At 47.1% G+C, this 19,339-nt stretch overlaps 1 protein-coding gene across 9 annotated transcripts in view; it reads left to right on the forward strand.

The window, feature by feature from the left end:
* Positions 1-19,339, forward strand: part of LOC139279954 (mucin-2-like) — a 242,283-nt gene that overhangs the window by 10,129 nt on the left and 212,815 nt on the right. For 5 of the 9 annotated variants that reach the window (XM_070899301.1, XM_070899307.1, XM_070899306.1 and 2 more), the window contains exon 1: positions 17,943-18,756. In XM_070899301.1, the coding sequence (XP_070755402.1) occupies positions 18,678-18,756 (79 nt within the window). In that variant the 5' untranslated portion in view covers positions 17,943-18,677. Of the gene's footprint in view, positions 1-6,992; positions 7,165-9,131; positions 9,457-12,698; positions 13,258-17,942; positions 18,757-19,339 lie in introns of those variants that run through there. The other 4 variants (XM_070899303.1, XM_070899304.1, XM_070899305.1 and 1 more) reach the window with 4 other exon arrangements.

A 19,339-nucleotide genomic window follows, 5' to 3' on the forward strand; every position in this document is an offset into this window, starting at 1 on the left:
GCAAGGCCATTAACACCATGTTGATCATCATTTCCATTCATGCCGCTTCAAAGAGTACGTTTGCAAGGGCTGTGGAACAATGGGATACCTCCAACGAGTGTGCAGGCGAGCTGAAAAGCCTGTTAAAGCTGCAAACCACAATGTTGCAGAGGAGGACAGATCCATGGAGGATCACAATGAATCAGAGCCTCAGATAGAGGAGGCAGAGGTACATGGGGTGCACACATTCACCATGAATTGTCCCCCGATAATGCTGAATGTTGAACTAAATGGACTCCCGGTGTCAATGGAGCTCGACACGGGTGCGAGCCAATCCATCATGGACAAAAAGACTTTCGAAAGGTTGTGGTGCAACAAGGCCTCAAGGCCAGTCTTAACTCCAGTTCGCACGAAACTAAGAATTTGCATGAAAGAACTGATTTCTGTAATCGGCAGTGCTACCGTAAAGGTCTCTTACGATGGAGCGGTGCAGAAGCTATCACTCTGGGTGGTACCGGGCAATGGTCCCACGCTGCTCGGCAGGAGCTGGCTGGGAAAGATACACTGGAACTGGGACGATGTCCGAGCGCTATCGCCCGCTGACGACACTTCGTGTGCCCAGATCTTAAACAAATTTCCTTCGCTGTTCGAACCAGGCATCGGGAAATTCCAAGGAGCAAAAGTGCAGATCCACCTAATTGTGGGGGTGCGACTCATCCATCACAAGGCGAGAGCAGTACCGTACATGATGAGAGAAAGGGTAGAGATCGAGCTGGACCGGCTGCAAAGAGAGGGCATCATTTCACCGATCAAGTTCAGCGAGTGGGCCAGTCCTATTGTCCCAGTCCTCAAGGGTGATGGCACCATCATAATCTGTGACGATTGCAAAGTAACTATCATTCGTTTCTCCCTGCAGGACCAATACCCACTACCAAAGACCGACGACCTCTTTGCAATGCTGGCGGGAGGAAAGACGTTCATGAAGCTGGATCTGACTTCAGCCACATGACGCAGGAACTGGAGGAATCATCGAAGGCCCTCACCTGCATCAACATGCACAAAGGTCTTTTTGTTTATAACAGAAGCCCGTTTGGAATCCGATCAGCGGCGGCGATATTCCAAAGAAACATGGAAAGTTTACTGAAGTCGGTCCCGCACACCAGGACAACATCTTGGTCACAGGTCAGAACACAGTCAAGCACCTGCAGAACCTGGAGGAGGTTCTTAATCGACTCAACCACGTGGGGCTCAAGTTAAAATGCTCGAAGTGCGTTTTCCTGGCGCCTGAAGTGGAGTTCTTGGGACGGAGGGTCGCGGTGGACGGCATCGGGCCCACTAACGCGAAGACAGAGGCAATTGAGAACGCACCGAGTCCACAGAACGTGACGGAGATGCGGTCATTTCTGGGACTCTTGAACTACTTTGGTAACTTCTTTCCGGGTCTCAGCACACTGCATGTCTTACTATGAAAAGGGGGCGAATGGGTTTGGGGCAAAAGCCAAGAAAATGCCTTTGTAAAAGCGAGAAAATTGTTATGCTCAAACAAATTGCTTCTGTTGTATGATCCATGTAAGCGTTTGGTACAAGCATGTGATGCGTTGTCATATGGCGTTGGATGTGTATTGTAACAAGCTAATGATTTCGGAAAACTGCAACTGGTTGCTTATGCATCCAGGAGTCTGTCTTAGGCTGAGAGAGCCTACAGCATGATTGAAAAAGAAGTGTTAGCGTGTCTTTATTGGGTAAGGAAAATGCATCAATACCTCCTGTTTGGGCTAAAATTCGAATTGGAAACTGACCATAAGCCACTTATATCCCTGTTTTCCGAGAGTAAAGGGATAAAAACCAACGCATCGGCCCGCATCCAGAGATGGGCGCTCACATTGTCCGCATACAATTATGCCATCCACCACAGGCCAGGCACAGAAAACTGCGCTGATGCTCTCAGTAGACTGCCATTGTGCACCACGGGGGTGGAAATAGCACAGCCCGCAGATCTAGCCATGGTAATGGAAGCATTTGAGAGTGAACAATCACTCGTCACTGCTCGGCAGATCAAAACCTGAACCTGCCAGAACCCCTTATCATATCTAGTCAAAAGCTGTGTGTTTCACGGGAGCTGGTCCAGTGTCCCAGTGGAAATGCAGGAAGAGATAAAGTCGTTCCAGCGGCACAAAGATGAAATGTCTATACTGCCTTCTGTGGGGCAATCAAGTAGTGGTCCCCAAGAAGGGCAGAGACACCTTCATCAATGACCTCCACAGTACCCACCCAGGCATCGTAATGATGAAAGCAATAGCCAGATCCCATGTGTGGTGGCCCGGTATTGATGTGGGCTTAGAATCCTGCGTTCACAGATGTAATACATGCTCGCAGTTAAGCAATGCACCCAGGGAGTCGCCGCTAAGTTTATGATCTTGGCTCTCCAAACCGTGGTCTAGAGTACACGTCGACTATGCAGGCCCGTTCTTAGGTAAAATGTTCCTTATGGTTGTAGACGCGTACTCCAAGTGGATTGAATGTGAGATAATGTCGGTTAGCACGTCCGCTGCCACTACTGAAAGTCTGTGGGCCATGTTTGCCACTCACGGCTTACCCGATGTCCTGGTGAGCGACAACGGGCCATGTTTTACCAGTGCTGAGTTCAAAGAATTCATGACCCGTAACGGGATCAAACATGTCACATCTGCCCCGTTTAAACCAACGTCCAATGGTCAGGCAGAGAGAGCAGTGCAAACCATCACGCAAGGCTTGAAGAGGGTAACTGAAGGCTCACTGCAGACTCACCTATCCCGAGTCCTGCTTAGCTACCGCACAAGACCCCACTCACACACTGGGATCCCACCTGCTGAACTGCTCATGAAAAGAGCACTTAAGACAAGGCTCTCGTTAGTACACCCTGATCTACAAGAACAGGTAGAGAGCAGGCGGCTTCAACAAAGTGCATACCATGATAGCGCAAATGTGTCACGTGAGATTGAAATCAATGATCCTGTATTTGTATTAAATTATAGACAAGATCCCAAGTGGCTTCCCAGGCTGTCGTGGCCAAAGAGGGGAGCAGGATGTTTCGGGTCAAACTTTCAAATGGACTCATTCATCGGAAACACTTGGACCAAATCAAACTCAGATTCACGGACTATCCTGAGCAACCCACCTTGGACCCCACCTTTTTTGATCCCCAACATACACACCAGTGGCAACCGGCACCACGGTTGACCACGAAGCAGAACCCATCATCCACAGCAGCCCTGCAGCGCCCAACACACCAGGCAGCCCAGCAAGGGCCCAGCAAATTATTCAACAACACCAGCTTTCACACCGAGACGATCAACCAGGGCAAGAAGGGCCCCAGATCGACTCACCTTGTAAATAGTTACACTATTGACTTTTGGGGGCAGGAGTGTTGTTATATATGTGGATTTGTATTTACTCTGTACAGCCACCAGAGGGTTCATCCCCTGGAGTCCCAAGGGATACCACAATCCCTTGGGAGCACAGGTATTTAAGGAAGCTTCACAGGTTGGAGAGGCACTCTGGAGACCTGCAATAAAAGACTACGGTCACACATTACTTTGAGCTCACAGTGTTCAGTCTGACTCTTTCTCCATACACAACAGACGGCAAAGAGGAATCATGGATCATAATCATAAAGAATGCTATTTGTAACTTTGGTTAGGGCCAATTTGTTGCTATGGGAGAGTTGGAAATGAGTTTGGTGCAATTCAAATAGGGATTTGTAGGGGAGGTGGTCATGAAGCTGGGAAATGACAAATGTGCAAGGATTTGAAGAGGAAAGGAAGGTTAGATTTAGAAATAGGAGCAGGAGTAGGCCATACGGCCCCTCAAGCCTGCTGTGCCATTTAATACGATCATGGCTGATCCGATCATAGACTCAGGTCCACTTCCCTGCCCACTGGTAGTTAGTGAGGATAGAAAGGTTGAGGGTGGGTTTTTTGAGGAGAGTAACGACAGCAGTGTTGAAATTAGTGGAGACTAATATTGAGTGGAGTGTAAAATCCTGTGGGTTTCTGGCCCAGTGACTTAGGTTAAAATTACCCTGATTAACTCTACCTTGATGGTGAAAAATTCATAAGCTCCTCGCGCCTGTTGTTATAGGTGCAGGTGGAGGGGAGAGATGAGGTGGTATGTAGTAGATGATCAAAGAGTTGTAGATGACTTTGACAAAGGAAAGTGAGGCATGGTAGAGCTTGATATAATCAACACAGATCTAGTGATTGATGGCTAACCTGGTTCCGCACCAAATACATTCAAATTTGCATCCTTCAAACTTGAAAAATAGCGGTGAATGAGCAGTTGAGCAAATCAACAGCTGCTGAGATTCTGTGGTGAATACATATGTTTACAATTTCACTACAAATGACACACAGAGGAAATTTTCCTCAATTGTAATTGCATGTTAAGGTACTCTCATGGAAAGAGTACGGTGCGGCCTAAAAATTCAAGATAGTGAGTTGTACTGCATTTACAACAGTGGAAATTAAGTTGCACCCTCTGATGGTCTGGAGAGAAATTTGCGGCAGAATTTCCCGAGTCTGTTCATTTACCTTTCCATCTGTGTAAAATCCTTGTAAAATGGGAGTAATGTGCTGAGGTGCATGGAAATTCGAGTGCAGCCTTTAAAGTGTTGGTTCTGGCTGAAAACTGCTGCAGTAGGCTGAGGAAGCAATCAGTGGTCAGAATCTTAATGTTGGTGGCAAGAAAGATAATAGAATCCTTGCTCAAAGAAAAACATCTAGAATCTAAAAATAGAATGAAGAGTAGTCAGTACTGATTTCAAAAGGGAAGGCCATGCTTGACCAAACTTATTGCATTCTTTGAAGAATTAATAGAAAGGGTAGATAAGGGTAATGTAGTAGATGTAATATATTTGGATTTTATAAACGCCTTCGATTCAGCACCACATAGTAAATTCATGACTACAGTCAGAACATGTGGAGTCAGGGGATAATTAACAGAATGGATAGTAAGCTGGCTACAAAACAGAAAACAGAATAGGGGTTAAAGATAATTACTCAGACTGACAAATGATAGGAACTGGTGTTCCACAAGGATCAGTGCTGGGACCACTGTTGTTCACCGTTTACACCATTGGGAATCAGAAGTGCAATTTCAAAATTTGCAGATGACACCAAATTGAGGGGCTGTAGTTAATACAGCTGAGGACAGCTATGGCTCAGTTGGTAGCACCCTCGCCTCTAAGACAGAAGGTTATGGGTTTTAGGTCCCAGTCCAGAGACTGGAGCACAAAAATGTGGGCTGACACTCCAGTGCAGTGCTGAGGGACTGCTGCACTGTCGGAGGTGCCATCTTTCGGATGAGACATTAAACTGAGACATTGAGATGTTGAACCGAGGCCTTATCTGCTCTCAAGTGGACATAAAATATCCCATGGCACTATTTTGAAGAAGAGCAGGAGAGTTATCCCCGGTGTCCTGACCAATACCTATCCCTCAACCAACATTACTAAAACAGATTATCTCGTCATTATCACATTGCTGTTGGTGGGAGCTTGCTGTGTGCACATTGGCTGTCGCATTTCCTATATTACAACAGCGACAACACTTCAAAAAGTACTTTATGTAAAGGACATCTCGGTGGTCGTGAAAGGTGCTGTATATATGTAAGTCTTCCTTTCAAAATACAGCAATACATGAATAAACTTGCAGAATGGGAATTTAATTGTCAGATAAACTTCAATCGATAAGTGTGAGTTGGTAAGTTTTGGTACAAAGAATAAGGAAACCATATACTTCTTGGAAAAGAGGTGTCTAAGTGGGGCAAAGGAGCAGAGGTTACAGATACACAAATCACTAAAAATAGCGACGCAGGTTAATAAGGCCATAAAAAAAAAACAAGCACTAGGGTTCATTTCTAGAGGGATAGAATTGAAAAGCAGAGAAGCTATGTCAAACTTGTTTAGAACCTTGGTTAGACCATACTTGGAGTACTGTGGACAGCTCTGGCCTCCATATTATAAAAAGGAGCTGAAAATTGACCTGATAGAGGTCTTTAAGATTATGAAAAGGTTAGATGTAGAGAAGATGTTTCCACTTACAGGGGACCAGAACTAGGGGCCATCAATGTAGTTACTAATAAATTCAATAGGGAATTCAGGAGGAACATATTTACCAAATGTGTGGTGAGAATGTGGAACCCGCTACCACAAGGAGTAGTTGAGGTAATTGGCATTGTTGCATTTAAGGGGAAGTTCGATAAATACGAGGGAGAAAAGAATAGAAGGATATATTGAAGGGGTTAGATGATGAAGGGTGGAAGGAGGCTCATGTGGATCATAAACACTGCCATGGACCTGTTGGGCAGAAAGGCCTTTTTCGGCTGTAAACATTCATCATCATAGGCAGTCCCTCGAAATCAAGGAAGACTTGCTTCTACTCTAAAAGTGAGTTCTCAGGTGACTGAACAGTCCAATACAGGGCTCACTTGCCAAGTAGGAGTTCCGAGTAAAGCGCCTGCCCAACAGAGCAAGTCGAGTGTGGTCAGTGCTTCGATGCTGGGCATGTTGGCCTGAGTGAGAACACTGGTGCATCTATCCTCCCAGGGAATTTACAAGATCATGCGGAGACATTGTTGGCGTCAAATATTACTCATCAGCTTGGCGGCTTGGAGATGAATCTCTATACGGTGTGTTAAGCCGCTGTAATGCCAATGGAAAAAGAATTGCGCTCAAGAGAGCTATTGTTAACAGTGTTTCCCAGGTCAGCTCATTTACAGACCCATTATAGTAATGACTGACATCATACAATGGGTGTAATCTGCTGGAGCATATGGAACCTGGAGTGCAGTCTTTAAAAAGACATTACAGCCTGCGAGCTGGTGAACAACCTGGGACAAAAGGTGCAATGATTGTCTCTGTTACATATTAACATAAGAAACATGGGGGTGAAATTAGTCTTAGTAATAACGCAAAATGGTCGACAGTAAATCTGAAGCCTGTTTTACACCCTGCCTAATGTTCTTTTCCGTTGAAGGTGGGGTGTAGAACAGGCTGTCGTTTCACCATCACTCGTTGGGCACTATTGCCAAAGACCAGTTTCAACTCCATCCTGTGACACTGCACCGGAGTCAACCTCCTGCCACAGTTTGAAAGCGTCGAGGTCAAATAGTCTTCAATTGTGAGCTATAAAATGACAAAATATGAAGGTAATTTTTGTGTACTTACTATCAAGAACACAAAAAATCAGCACTGTGGAGCAACAGGAAACGTGCGCGCATAATCTAAAGAGCAGCTACATCACATTTTAAATCCTTTAAGGTGCAAAAACCCATAAGCAACTGCCATAAAAACATCTCCAACAATTCCATCCCTGAAGATCTGGATAATTATCACTGGAACTGGCGACCTCCTGACTTGCTTGGTGGGTGGGTGGGTGGGAGCACAAACTGGCTGCAGTCAGGTGGGCTGAGAAAAGAATGGGATCATTTAACCTGACTTGCAATTATTTATTAGGCTCCCGCCTTTTTCTGATGGGAGCTCTGGCTTCCAGGATGCAGAAGTCAATGGAGAATAAAAATGGGTGGGGCGTAAAATGGACGTCTGACCCAAAGCCGTCAGTTTCTCACCCAGCGGGTTAGATTAAAGTTTCTCACTTAGTCTTTGCCCGCCCAGCACCCTTGGCCCCCTGGTACCTTTGTCTAGTGATCCCCATGACTTTTCCCCAGCTCATGCCTAGTGACCCGCGTCCCACACTAGGAAGGTACCTGATGCATAAAGTGCAGTCAGCAGCCCGTCATTGCATGCTGGGGCCTGACAATGCACCTGAGGTATGCCAGTGTAGGTAAGGCAAGGTAGCTAGGTAGGTAGGTAAGACATGTTTATGTTACTGGACCAGTAATCTAGATAAGGAGATTACTGGCAGTTTGATCATTTAAATTCAGTTTTTCAAAGTTAGTATCTGTAAAAATAGCCACCACCCCTGTGCTCGCTGAACTACATTGTCTCCTGGTTAAGCAACTTTAAAATTCTCATCCTTGCTTTCAATCCCTTCGTGGCCTCGCCCCTCTCTATCTCTGTAATCTCCTTCAGCCCCACAAACCCGCAGAGATGTCTGCGCTCCTCCGATCTAGTCTCTTGAGCATCCCTGATTATAATCACTCAACCATCGGTGGGCGTGCCTTCAGCTGCCAAGTCCCGAAGCTCTGGAATTCCCTCCCTGAACCTCTACGCCTCTCTGTCCTCCTTTAAGACACTCTTTAAAATGTACCTGTTTGACATCTGCCCTAGTATCTCCTTATGTGGCTCGGTGCCAAATTTAGTTTTATAACGCTCCTGTCATGCGCCTTGGGATGTTTTACTAAGTTAAAGGTGCTATATAAATGTAAGGTGTTGTTGTTGGTATGAAGCTGTCACATTTTCATCACTAATGTTCTTTAAGGAAGGAAATCTGCCGTCCTTACCTGTTCTGGCCTGTATGTGACTCCAGACCCACACCACAGGGTTGATTTTTAATTTCCCTCCAAAGTGGTCTCGCAAGCCATTCAGTTGTATCAAACTATGACTCAGGGCTACTTGGGATGAGCATTAAATGCCGGCCTTGTGATGCCCACATATCGAGAATGAATCAAAAAAGAATTGTGTCACAGAGATGTACCGAGAGTAAAATGTGCAAAGGGGCTGACATTGCTTCATCCAGTGAACGGAACAGATTTGTGAGCAGACACACGTATTGCTAGTGGTCCAGTACCCTGGCGCCATTATCCAGCTCAAAATGTCACAGAATCTGACCCATCAAGGCACAAGTAATTGATGTTACTTTTCTAAGCACTAAAGTTTCTCACTTTTATTCTGCTCTGCAACACATTAACTTGTTTGTACCTTTAAAAGTAAACTGAAGATAATGAAAATGTCAACAGTCAGGAAGATTTAGGTAAAGACATGTTTGATATGAAATGAGATCACCTTGGGCTGCATTTAACTTGTGTGTTTTGGCATTAAATACCACTAAAGAAAGTTGAGGCTTCATAAACAATGAAGCCACATTCATCACTTGTGATTTTAAATTGAGCCACTATTAGACTAAGTAGGGATTTGGCAACCTATCGTCCAATAATCGTTTGTTTCACTCACACAAAAACACTTTATAATTTTACTTGTTTCTTTCTCTCTCTAGATGTAGAAAGTTAAATTCTATCTATGGGCCCAAATTTGATGAAGGCCCCCACGCGCCCAAATGTTGCACAAAGGGCCGCCGAGGTCCCTGATGGTTCTTTGGGCGGGGTTTTCATCAGCAAGGTCCCTCGAAGATCGGCGAGCGGCAAAGCAGTGACATATGCTGCCAATCTGGGTGTGAGACGGCGGGAACTCTCATTCTCTGCGGAAAATGTGCTTGCCGCCCAAGTGCCGCCGAGGATGGCGTCGGGCCCACGGAGGGTCGAACACCTAAAAATAAAAAGCAGAAAAAAAATATCTGATGACCTTCAGGGGACCCCATACAGGTAAGTCCCTGTAAAGAAAGAAATTATAAAATGTCACGAACCTGTTTTCCCCCATCTTGACACTTACCGTTGGGGACAGAGCAGCCACAACGCAGCCGCCCTGCCATTGACTCCCGCCGACTCCCGCCCGCACCAATCTGGCATCTCGGCGGGCGGGAGACTACTTACACACATTGGCTATCTGCTGACGTCGGCGGGCGCTTCCCGATGGCTCTCCCCTCCCGCCCACTCCAGGCCACATCGAAAGTGGCACTGGGCGGTTCGAGCAATGTCAGCGGCAGTGGGCGGTAAGTTTTCCAATTTCAGCCCCTTAATGTTCTTTAAAATTCCTCATTTACTTCGAACCTGAAAGTTAACCAAAGCTTTAATCTATTTGGCATATATATTTCATTTGTACCCTAGTATGTCTTTTAAAATATTCAACATTTGCATATTTTTCCCTTTTCCATTTAAAATCTCCTACCGATTTCAACCCTCAGAGCTTTAAAATCACTTCTCCTGAAATCTTAATTCTGCAATCCTGCGCTTCCCACAAAGAAGCATGCTCAATCGGAGCAAGGATTGGAAATAGGGCTACAACTGGAAACATGGGATTATGGAATTAACCCTCTGTTGCACTCATTTTATGATCTCTGCCAACTGCCTGCCCCACAATATTGAACCTGATTTGATCCCCACATTAAGGAATTCTTTGGCCCCAATGAACAGAATTAATTTAAACTGTTGTCTTCAAGACAACTTTCTAATTGGATGGAAATGCAGCAGTTAGTAAAAACAAAAACATGGGAGAGTGCAGAGGGAGAACATGACCTGGAGTTTGTGCAAATATCCTGTTTTGTGGAAAGCATCACATTGCATCCACTGAACTGCTCGTGTTCAACCATTCTACCGCAATCAATACCTGTGCATCCCTGGTTAGCAGAAAAATAATTTGTATCAATCATGATTTAGGGTGGGTATAAAAGAAAAATCTTAAATGATCAATATTCTTCCAAGCATAACTTTTTCAGTGGGTAAACATTAAATAAGATATTTTGATGGGTTACATCTGAGTAACAAGCACAAAGTGAGAGGTGACTGGAGACATTATCCCAGATTTCCACTCATTTGGTGCTCAATCCATTTTCTTTCCTGTAAGTCTTTCTCTGTATGTCCAATGACCTCACTGTGTCTGTGTCTAGCTGTCTATGTGCATACCTCCATTGTCTCTCTCTGTCAGTATGATCTCCCAGTTGGCCCCAGGCTTTGAGGGAAGCAAGGAAGGGTTTGGAGGTGCAGTCCAGTTAAAGCTGAGTCAGGTCAGGTTTGCAGGAGGTGAAAGGTCAGAGTCAGAGCTAGGATGAGGGTAATTTTGAGTCACAAGAACAATTCCAAAGAATTGAAAAGGTTGGTGGTAACTGCATTGAGTTAAGGGTTAGAGTTGTGATCACTGGTCAGGGATTCAAACACTATTTACAAATTTAATTAGGCCGCAGCCTACACTATTCCATAGGCATTGCACAAATCAGGAAAAGAGGAATGGTTGGGAATGTCAGCTCTCTGATTCCCAGCAAAAGATTCAGAAGGGGCGATTGGCATTGCCATTCATCAGCAGTCAACGGCCATTTCTGGGGGAGCATTTCAGCGATCAATCACAGAAATAAGTTTATAAAAACAATTACATTTAGCAGTAATGGGGCAGAGCACAGCAATTTTTGCCCATTAATTTTTTGATTTAAGGAAAAATTGAGCAGCTGAGAGCCAGGAGCTCCAGCTCTATAGTATTACAAGCTAGTAGTGATGCTGGGAGATGGATCGCCACAGCTAGGATACAGCTACATGATGACAGTTGTCATAGCAGCATTGAGTAGGAAATGAGCACATCTGTACTGCTCAGACAGATGTTTATTAAGCCCAAATACATTGGACGGGTGGTCAATAAATTAAACAAATAGATGATATTAGTCGATCTCCCATGCCTTTGCTGATTGCTGGATGGTGAGCTGTTTTACCACAGCACGATTATTATACTATATAATACACAATATATTACTCTGTTACTAAGTGAAAGAAATATGACTTGATATGAGACACATTAGTCGGCAGACGATCATAGCTGGTGTGGTGTATGTAGCACACAAATCACTGACTCCACACGGTCTGATGTAAGTCTAACTGCTGTGACCTTCGTCCTTTATTGTTCAGCTCCCGAGTGCCTCCCAGGTGTGGTGGTCAGCCTTATATAGCCTTTGTTACAGGTACTACCAGGGTTTCCCACCGCAGCGCCCTCTGTGGTATGGCTTGGTACTTACAATACATTTAAGGTACTGGGACAATACACACATTATTACATAACATCACCTTCACCCCCCCCCACCTGGACGCAGGACAACGATACACACATCATTACATAACATCACACTTGTCCAACGGAAGGCAGGTGGGCATAGACAGTGTGTTAGTATGGTACATATTATCTGGTACATTAACTGGTTATTGACTGGTAGTGGAACCTTGATTTCCTTGTTAGCCGTTATCATTAATTGTACTTCATCCATTATTTTACACAAATACAGTGGCCATTCAGCATAAAAAAAGTAATTCTTATTATAAATTCACTATCTCACATTAACATAGCTCATTTTAGACTCGCTCTGCCAAACAGAAGTCCTTTGTGGGGACCATCTCTTTGTAAGGCCCTTTTAAGACACCCAGGTGCATTTCCTCTTTAAGGCGCCATCTTTGATGCAGGAGGATTCCACGAGGCTTCTCCTTGGGCGCCGCCATCTTTGATGCTCTGCAGCTCCGACACGATGCCGCCGCCATCTTCTTCTCCGCCGCTCCGAATGCCCTCCGCCGTCGCAGCCTCTGCTCCCCTCCACTGCCACCTGACTTGCCGCCTCTCCTGCGGCCGTTGTGGCCTCTCCAGTGGCCGCACTTGCCGCGTCCCCTGCGGCCTCCCCTGCGGCTGCCATGGCCGCCGCCCGACACTAACAGCTCCTCTGCGGGGCCCGCCCAATGGCCTCTTCCTCTGCGGGGCCCTTCCGAACCGCCGGCCGCTGGATCCCTCAGCACCCCGCCCGCAGCGCCCCGCCAGCTCAACCCCCATCCCCCCTTAGGCCCCTCTGTGCAGGGCTGCTTGCCTGTGGGGGCTGGGGCTGCAGGGTCTCTGTGTGAGATCCGGGCCTGGGACTTGCCTGTGGGGGCTGGGGCTGCAGGATCTCTGTGTGAGGTCCGGGCCTGGGACTTGCCTGTAGGGATTAAGGCTGCAGGGTCTCTGTGTGAGGTCCGGGGCTGGGACTTGCCTGTGGGTGGATTGAGGCTGCAGCTCCAGCTCGGTCGGCGCTGCTCTCTGGGGACCCGGGGCACGGCAGCACCCCGGGGAGCAGCAGCCTGTGGAGGAATGAAGTCTTCCCAGCTCCCACGGACCTTCCCCATCCACCTCCGGCCGAGGAGTGTCGGCCCATCGCCTGCAACGACCCACAAAGGTAAAGCGTGCGTCTCGTCCCGGTGGGATACCTGCACCATCGCTCTGCCGAGAACAGGTATTAGTTCCCTGGTGTAGGTACGCAGCTTCGCCGTGACCGGGACCAGCTTGGGTCGTGCAGCTGGGTTAATCCACAGTTTATCAAAAGTTCTCCGACTCATCAACGACGGACCCGAGCCCGTGTCCACTTCCATACTCACTGGGACTCCGTTGATTTTTACTTCACTTATCACTGGGGGCGAATCGTCGGTGCACGTATACAGTCCAAGCACCTCATCTTCTTCTACCTGCTCCTCGCTGAACAGTGGATCATTCCCCATCTCCTCAGCCACATGGTAAGTCCGATTTCTTTTACACATATGCTGAAGGTGGCCTTTAACGGGGCAGGTATTGCACCGGTGAGCCTCATGGCTTCCTCCACAGCGCCAGCATGGTGCTGCTTGATTGGCCCCCCTCGGCGGACTCTGAGTTCCAGGATCCCGAGGTCCATGCTCTCTGCCCCGGGCAGAGCCACGTTCTGCAGTTTTGTCCGTGGTGGGCGCTATCCTGTGGACAGTGCCTGCCGGGTTCGAGACTGTGTGGATCATTTGCTTGGTGCTGCAAGTCGAGGTCATATATGCCCGGCTGATGGCGATGGCCTTTGTCAGAGTGACTGTGGGTTCCGTGGCCAACAGCTTGTGAAGGAGGCCCTCGTGGCCAATCCCCATAACGAAAACGTCCCGCAAAGCCTCGTCAAGGTGTGCCCCAAAATCACACGGCGCCGCGAGTCTCCTGAGGTCCGCAGCATATTTGGTGACATCCTGGCCCTCAGGTCTGCAGTGATGGTAAAATTTGTATCTGGCCATGAGGATGCTCTCCTTCGGTTTCAACTGGTCACGAATGAGTTCAGTCAGCTCCTCGTATGACTTGTCCCTGGCGCTCCCAGGTGCCAGCAAATTCCTGACGAGACAGTAAACCTCATCTCCACAACTGGAGAGCAATATCGCCTTACGCTTCTCTCTCATTGCGTATGTGTCCTCCGTCAGGTCATTTGCTGTGAAGTAGTACTCGAGCCTTTCCGTAAAGGCCTCCCAATCATTGCCCACGGTAAAATCCTTTAGCGAGCCCAGAGTAGCCATGGTTGCGTGGAGTTCGTCCGCTTCCTCGTTGTCAATGTGGTGTATGTAGCACACAAATCACTGACTCCACACGGTCTGATGTAAGTCTAACTGCTGTGACCTTCGTCCTTTATTGTTCAGCTCCCGAGTGCCTCCCAGGTGTGGTGGTCAGCCTTATATAGCCTTTGTTACAGGTACTACCAGGGTTTCCCACCGCAGCGCCCTCTGTGGTGTGGCATAGTACTTGCATTACATTTAAGGTACTGGGACGATACACACATCATTACATAACAGCTGGATTAGTGCAATTTCCCAATTATGTCTTGTTTTGGCAGCATTGAAGTCGAACAACTCCCCTCATAAGATTAAGTGTACGCGCATATGTATTGGGAAGGTGCCATGGGACGGGGAGTGGGTTTTGGTGATGGCAGGGCGTTGCAAATGGCGGAAATGACACAGGATGATGGGTTGAGCGTTGGGTAGATCGAACACAGTGGCTGCCCAATAGCACCAGCAAGAGGAGAGGCCTGAACGATTTTACTTTGATCGCCAAGCTGCCAGAGTGCAACGTGTGTTGTCAGCCGGCTCACAATCAGTGGGGTTGGGGGCGGAAAACCTGTCAACTCCTCCACGGGGCTGATCCGCAAATAAGTCTTTAACGAGAGACGGTAAACACGGGGCAGGCCACTGAGCGACCGGCCTGGGTTGGGACGATTTTTGTGGGGCCAGGCAGAGCATCATATTCTCTTCCTGGCCCTGCAAATATCAGTGGCACAGCTGTTTTGGGGGCTTTTCAGAGTGGTCTCTTTAAGGACCGTTTGTTTAGCCATTCAACACTCAGTTCTACTGGGTAGCCCATGCAATCTGCCCAGAGGTTTTAAAAGAAATTCTGCCCAGTTTTCAGGATGAACAGAGTGTTAGGCAGATGAAAATCACCTCCTACCTCCTCACCACAAACTCCCCCCTCTCCATCCACCCCCAGGTGTCTAGGCTGACCTAAAGGGCCATAACTTGCGGTCCCCACAGGCACATACGAGGTGCAGATGCGCCCGTAGCGAAGCGCATGCGTGAAAACCTTGAACTTGCGATTTGTCAATTCTACGGGCAGAAGTTGGGAAAATAGCCAACCTCTCCGCCCACGAATGCCCTTTCCCCGGGGATGCATTGGATCTGTCAAGAAAGTGAAATAAACAAGCCTGTTATGAAACATGAAACAATCAGGCCATAAATAGGTATATCTGTTGACCTCCCTTCAATTGGTAGTTTGTACTTCGCAGGTTCCATCAGATACTCATGAAACAGGATATGCATGTAGTTCCTGAAATGAGTCTCACGTACTTTTTCCAATATATTTATGTCTTCATAAATCTTCTCAAATGGATTGCCAACTACAGGCTGCTTTGATAGCAACCAAAAGAAGTACTTGATTTTCTTTCATCTTTTCATTTATTCTTCCAGATTTACACTTATTTGATGGGTTGTTGCATTAACATTAAATTGTGAAACAGAAGAAAAGGAATCAGGAAAATACGGATGACGAAATTCATGACCTTTTTACTACACACGCAGTATGTGGAGCACTCAAAGATCCAGGTCACATCTTGAACTGTAAAAGCCTCTCTCTGGGGTTACAGGAGGCCATGGAAGTGGTATTAGAGTATTCCTCTAATTTGCTGATCTGTGGCATCAGATTTCTGAGCAGCTGAAGCATTTTGCCCTGATTTTGCGCTGCCTCGGAATTTCTTTGCGCTTCAAAATTGCATTGTCCCTAAATGCAGCTAAAGTTACCTTTAAATTATATCATCGGAACCTGGCCTCAGATTGTGATGCCATGCCTCATGGCCGAGTAGGACAAGGCTTCGAGAATTCTGTCTTCTCTTTGGACAACAACATCAGAGTGTTCTCTTTTCATCCCCTGAGATGCCTTCATTGGTGGAAGAAAGCCAACAGGCCAAGACAATGGAGTCTCAACCCAGAAAAGCACTCTGTCCTAGGTGGAGGCCAGGAATCAGTGGCCCCAAGAGGAGGACCACCTGTGTCCCAAGAGGTTGGTTACCATACACCGCATCTATCCCCATCTCAGTCCCTAGGCCCACTCTAGGTGGTGCATTGATAAGGACAAAGGAAATTAAATTGGTGCAGGGTACACTGTAGAAGTGAAACATACGTTAGAAACTAATGCTAGGAGCTTCCTCGGGAGGTTCGCCCGATCGGCCGCCATAACTTTGATGGAAGCTGGGCAGAAAGCCTGTGTATGACTCTACCTGGGATTTCCACCAATCTTCCGCTAAAGCCGAGCACCGCTGAGGAAATTTCTGGCTGTAAAGTTGAACTGGAATTGAAATAGACTTCTGGCCCTCATGGGACTTCTGCTTTTAATGATGCACGGAATGTTTGGAAGGGTTGTCAGGATAATTTATATAAATATCCTGCTTATAAAATACATACAAACATAAATATGTTTCTGCACAATTAAAACCATCACACAGTCCACTGTGTGCGATCTCTTCTGTACATGTATGATGTTACAGCAGTGCTTAAAAGTGATAATGCATAATGGCCTGTGAGGTGAGTTCATCACTCCTTGGTGCCCTGCTCGAACGCTGGACAAGTTGGCAGGTATAGAGGTTCAATGTGCCAAGAATGTGTCTGTAACTGCAGGGAAAGCCTCTGTTTTACTCAGCTGCAAACTGCCATATGTTTTGCGCCTATGGGCTATTGCTGCTGCAATACACTTTGGCTCACTCCTTAATGCAAGATTTTCTCCACAAGCAGAATAACGCAAATGAGTAAGATCATTCGCAAAACCCATTTGGATAATTGTCCATCGTACATAGGTACTCTGTGTTTTTCTGAGATTAAATGTCATTCCCGTTTCAGTTTGTTTTTTGGACACAAGTCATAATTAAAGTGTCAAATCAGACAAGTAAACAAATGCCTCTTTTATGATATGCGTCACTAATTCAATAGGCAGATGCCTGGAACAATGCAGACTCCTCTTTCATTAAATCTAACAAAATCCATTAATGGCCCAATGCACAAGAATCCTGGAATTAGAATTGACCTGAAACCAATGCTATTTAATGAATGACTGAATTCTAGACCCCGATATTTACCTGAAGCCGGTTTCCAAGCCAGGGGTGGAATTGTATGGGGGAAACCAGAAAGTCAACGGAGCGGGTCAGAATTGGCAATCTCAGCTCAATTGTACAATTTAATTTTGACTTCCAGGTTTCACCTGGAAATTGGAGGTGTTCAGGACCGATGGTGGATGTAGAGTGAAGGCAGCACCCAGAGTTATTGATGCCTCGCTGGAATTACTGCTGAGTGCAGACAAGAGGGGGAGGAGGGACATTCTTTTCCCAGCAATGGGAGGAAGAAACCTGTAGCTCTCAACAATAAGGCATGGTGGGAGGTTGTTGAGGAGGTGAGCAGTAAGAGCGTTGTGCCCAGGTCATTGATGCAATGTAGAAAGCAGTTTAATAATATAACCAGATCAGGAAAAATGAATACATTTTCTGATTCAACTATATTCTGTGCACCAATATCAGTGTCCTCGATTAGCCAACATCCCCAGCATCGAAGCACTGACCACACTCAAACAGCTCCGTTGGGCGGGCCACATTGTCCGCATGCCAGACACAAGACTCCCAAAGCAAGTACTCTACTTGGAACTCCTACATGGCAAGCGATCCCCAGGTGGGCAGAGGAAACGTTTCAAGGACACCCTCAAAGCCTCCTTGATAAAGTGCAACATCCCCACTGGCACCTGGGAATCCCTGGCCCAAGATCGCCCGAAGTGGAAGAGGAGCACCCGGGAGGGCACTGAGCACCTCGAGTCTCGTCGCCGAGAGCATGCAGAAAACAAGCGCAGGCAGCGGAAGGAGCGTGCGGCAAACCAGTCCCACCCACCCTTTCCTCCAACCACTGTCTGTCCCACCTGTGACAGACTGTAATTCCCATATTGGACTGTTCAGTCACCTGAGAACTCACTTTTAGAGTGGAAGCAAGTCTTCCTCAATTTCGAGGGACTGCCTATGATGATGATAATTCTGTGCTTTACGCACCCCATCTTCCATTCTGTCTTGCTAAGTCTTCTCCATCAGATCGCCCCTCACACCTACTCAACGTGCAGCAGCACCCTACCTTCACTTTGCATGTACTTCATCACCTCCCCATTTACCCATCCACCACTGATACTCATCCCAGTCTTTATGTAATATGATGCATCTGTCTCATAGTCACCGAATGCACTGCATCCATTGAATGAAAACCTGACCTTCACTCTCTCAGAGGTCTGCTTTTTCATCCCTTGTAGAAGAAGAGAGCGCAAAACACAAGCGACAGGCAGAGGGCTGGAGGGGGGCCGCCACAAATAATCCAGCTCACTGATGCAGAGGAGGAGGTCCTGGGGACAAGTGGCACATCTGTGCCCCGCTCAGTCAGAGACAGAAAGACAGGGAGCTCGCAGATAACTGGTGACAGAATTTAAATATCCCCTGACACATATATGCTGCCTTTATTTTATCAATGATTGAACAATGAGAAGACTGACTGGTGATTGTCAAGACTGTGACTTTGCCACAGCTAAATCATTATCCCTTTCTTTTGTCTTCCAGGGCCTGCACGCATAGATCAAGAGTCTGTAGACATGCCTGATGATGATTCCTCCTTTTGAGGATGCACTGTCAGAGGACATACAGACATGCATCGGCCGGCACAGACACACGCACTTGAGTGGGTTCACTTAGGCAGTTAGTTAGGTTTTCACCTGGTAATTCACACCTCACAAGTGAGCACGAGCAGACACTGCTGGCAGGAACAGCTGTGGAGAGTCCGTGACTGGGAACACAATGCTCTGCAAGCTCTGCTCAGCTGAGCACTGAACCCCAGGGGCTATCATTGAGAAGGAGAATGCTAGAGGTGGCTCAGTAACTTAGCCAGGTACTGTCGGGCGTATCACACATGCTCTCCACAGTAGCGGATAGGATGGAGGTGTCCAATTCGATCACTCGTGGATTGGTGGCACTGCGACTTGCAAGAATGTCTGCTGTGGAGAGAAGGGCCAGCTCCATGGAGCTTCAAGTGTGGCTCTTAAATGCAAGTCATGACCACGCCTATGCAGAGTGATGTGGCACTGGCCCAGGAGCGGTATAGGGATGGCGGTGAAAGGGGACATGGCTGTGGGAACTCCACTCAAAAGCGCTCTCACTTCTCACCAGTTGCCCCGAATCAGTCAGTACTCGACATGCTACCTCATCTCCCAATGGCCGAATGTGCCCCTGCAGAGGAGCAGGTGCAACAGTCTTTGGCAGGGCCC

Source organism: Pristiophorus japonicus, chromosome 14 (genome assembly GCF_044704955.1).
Source record: "Pristiophorus japonicus isolate sPriJap1 chromosome 14, sPriJap1.hap1, whole genome shotgun sequence".
Taxonomy (NCBI): domain Eukaryota; kingdom Metazoa; phylum Chordata; class Chondrichthyes; family Pristiophoridae; genus Pristiophorus; species Pristiophorus japonicus.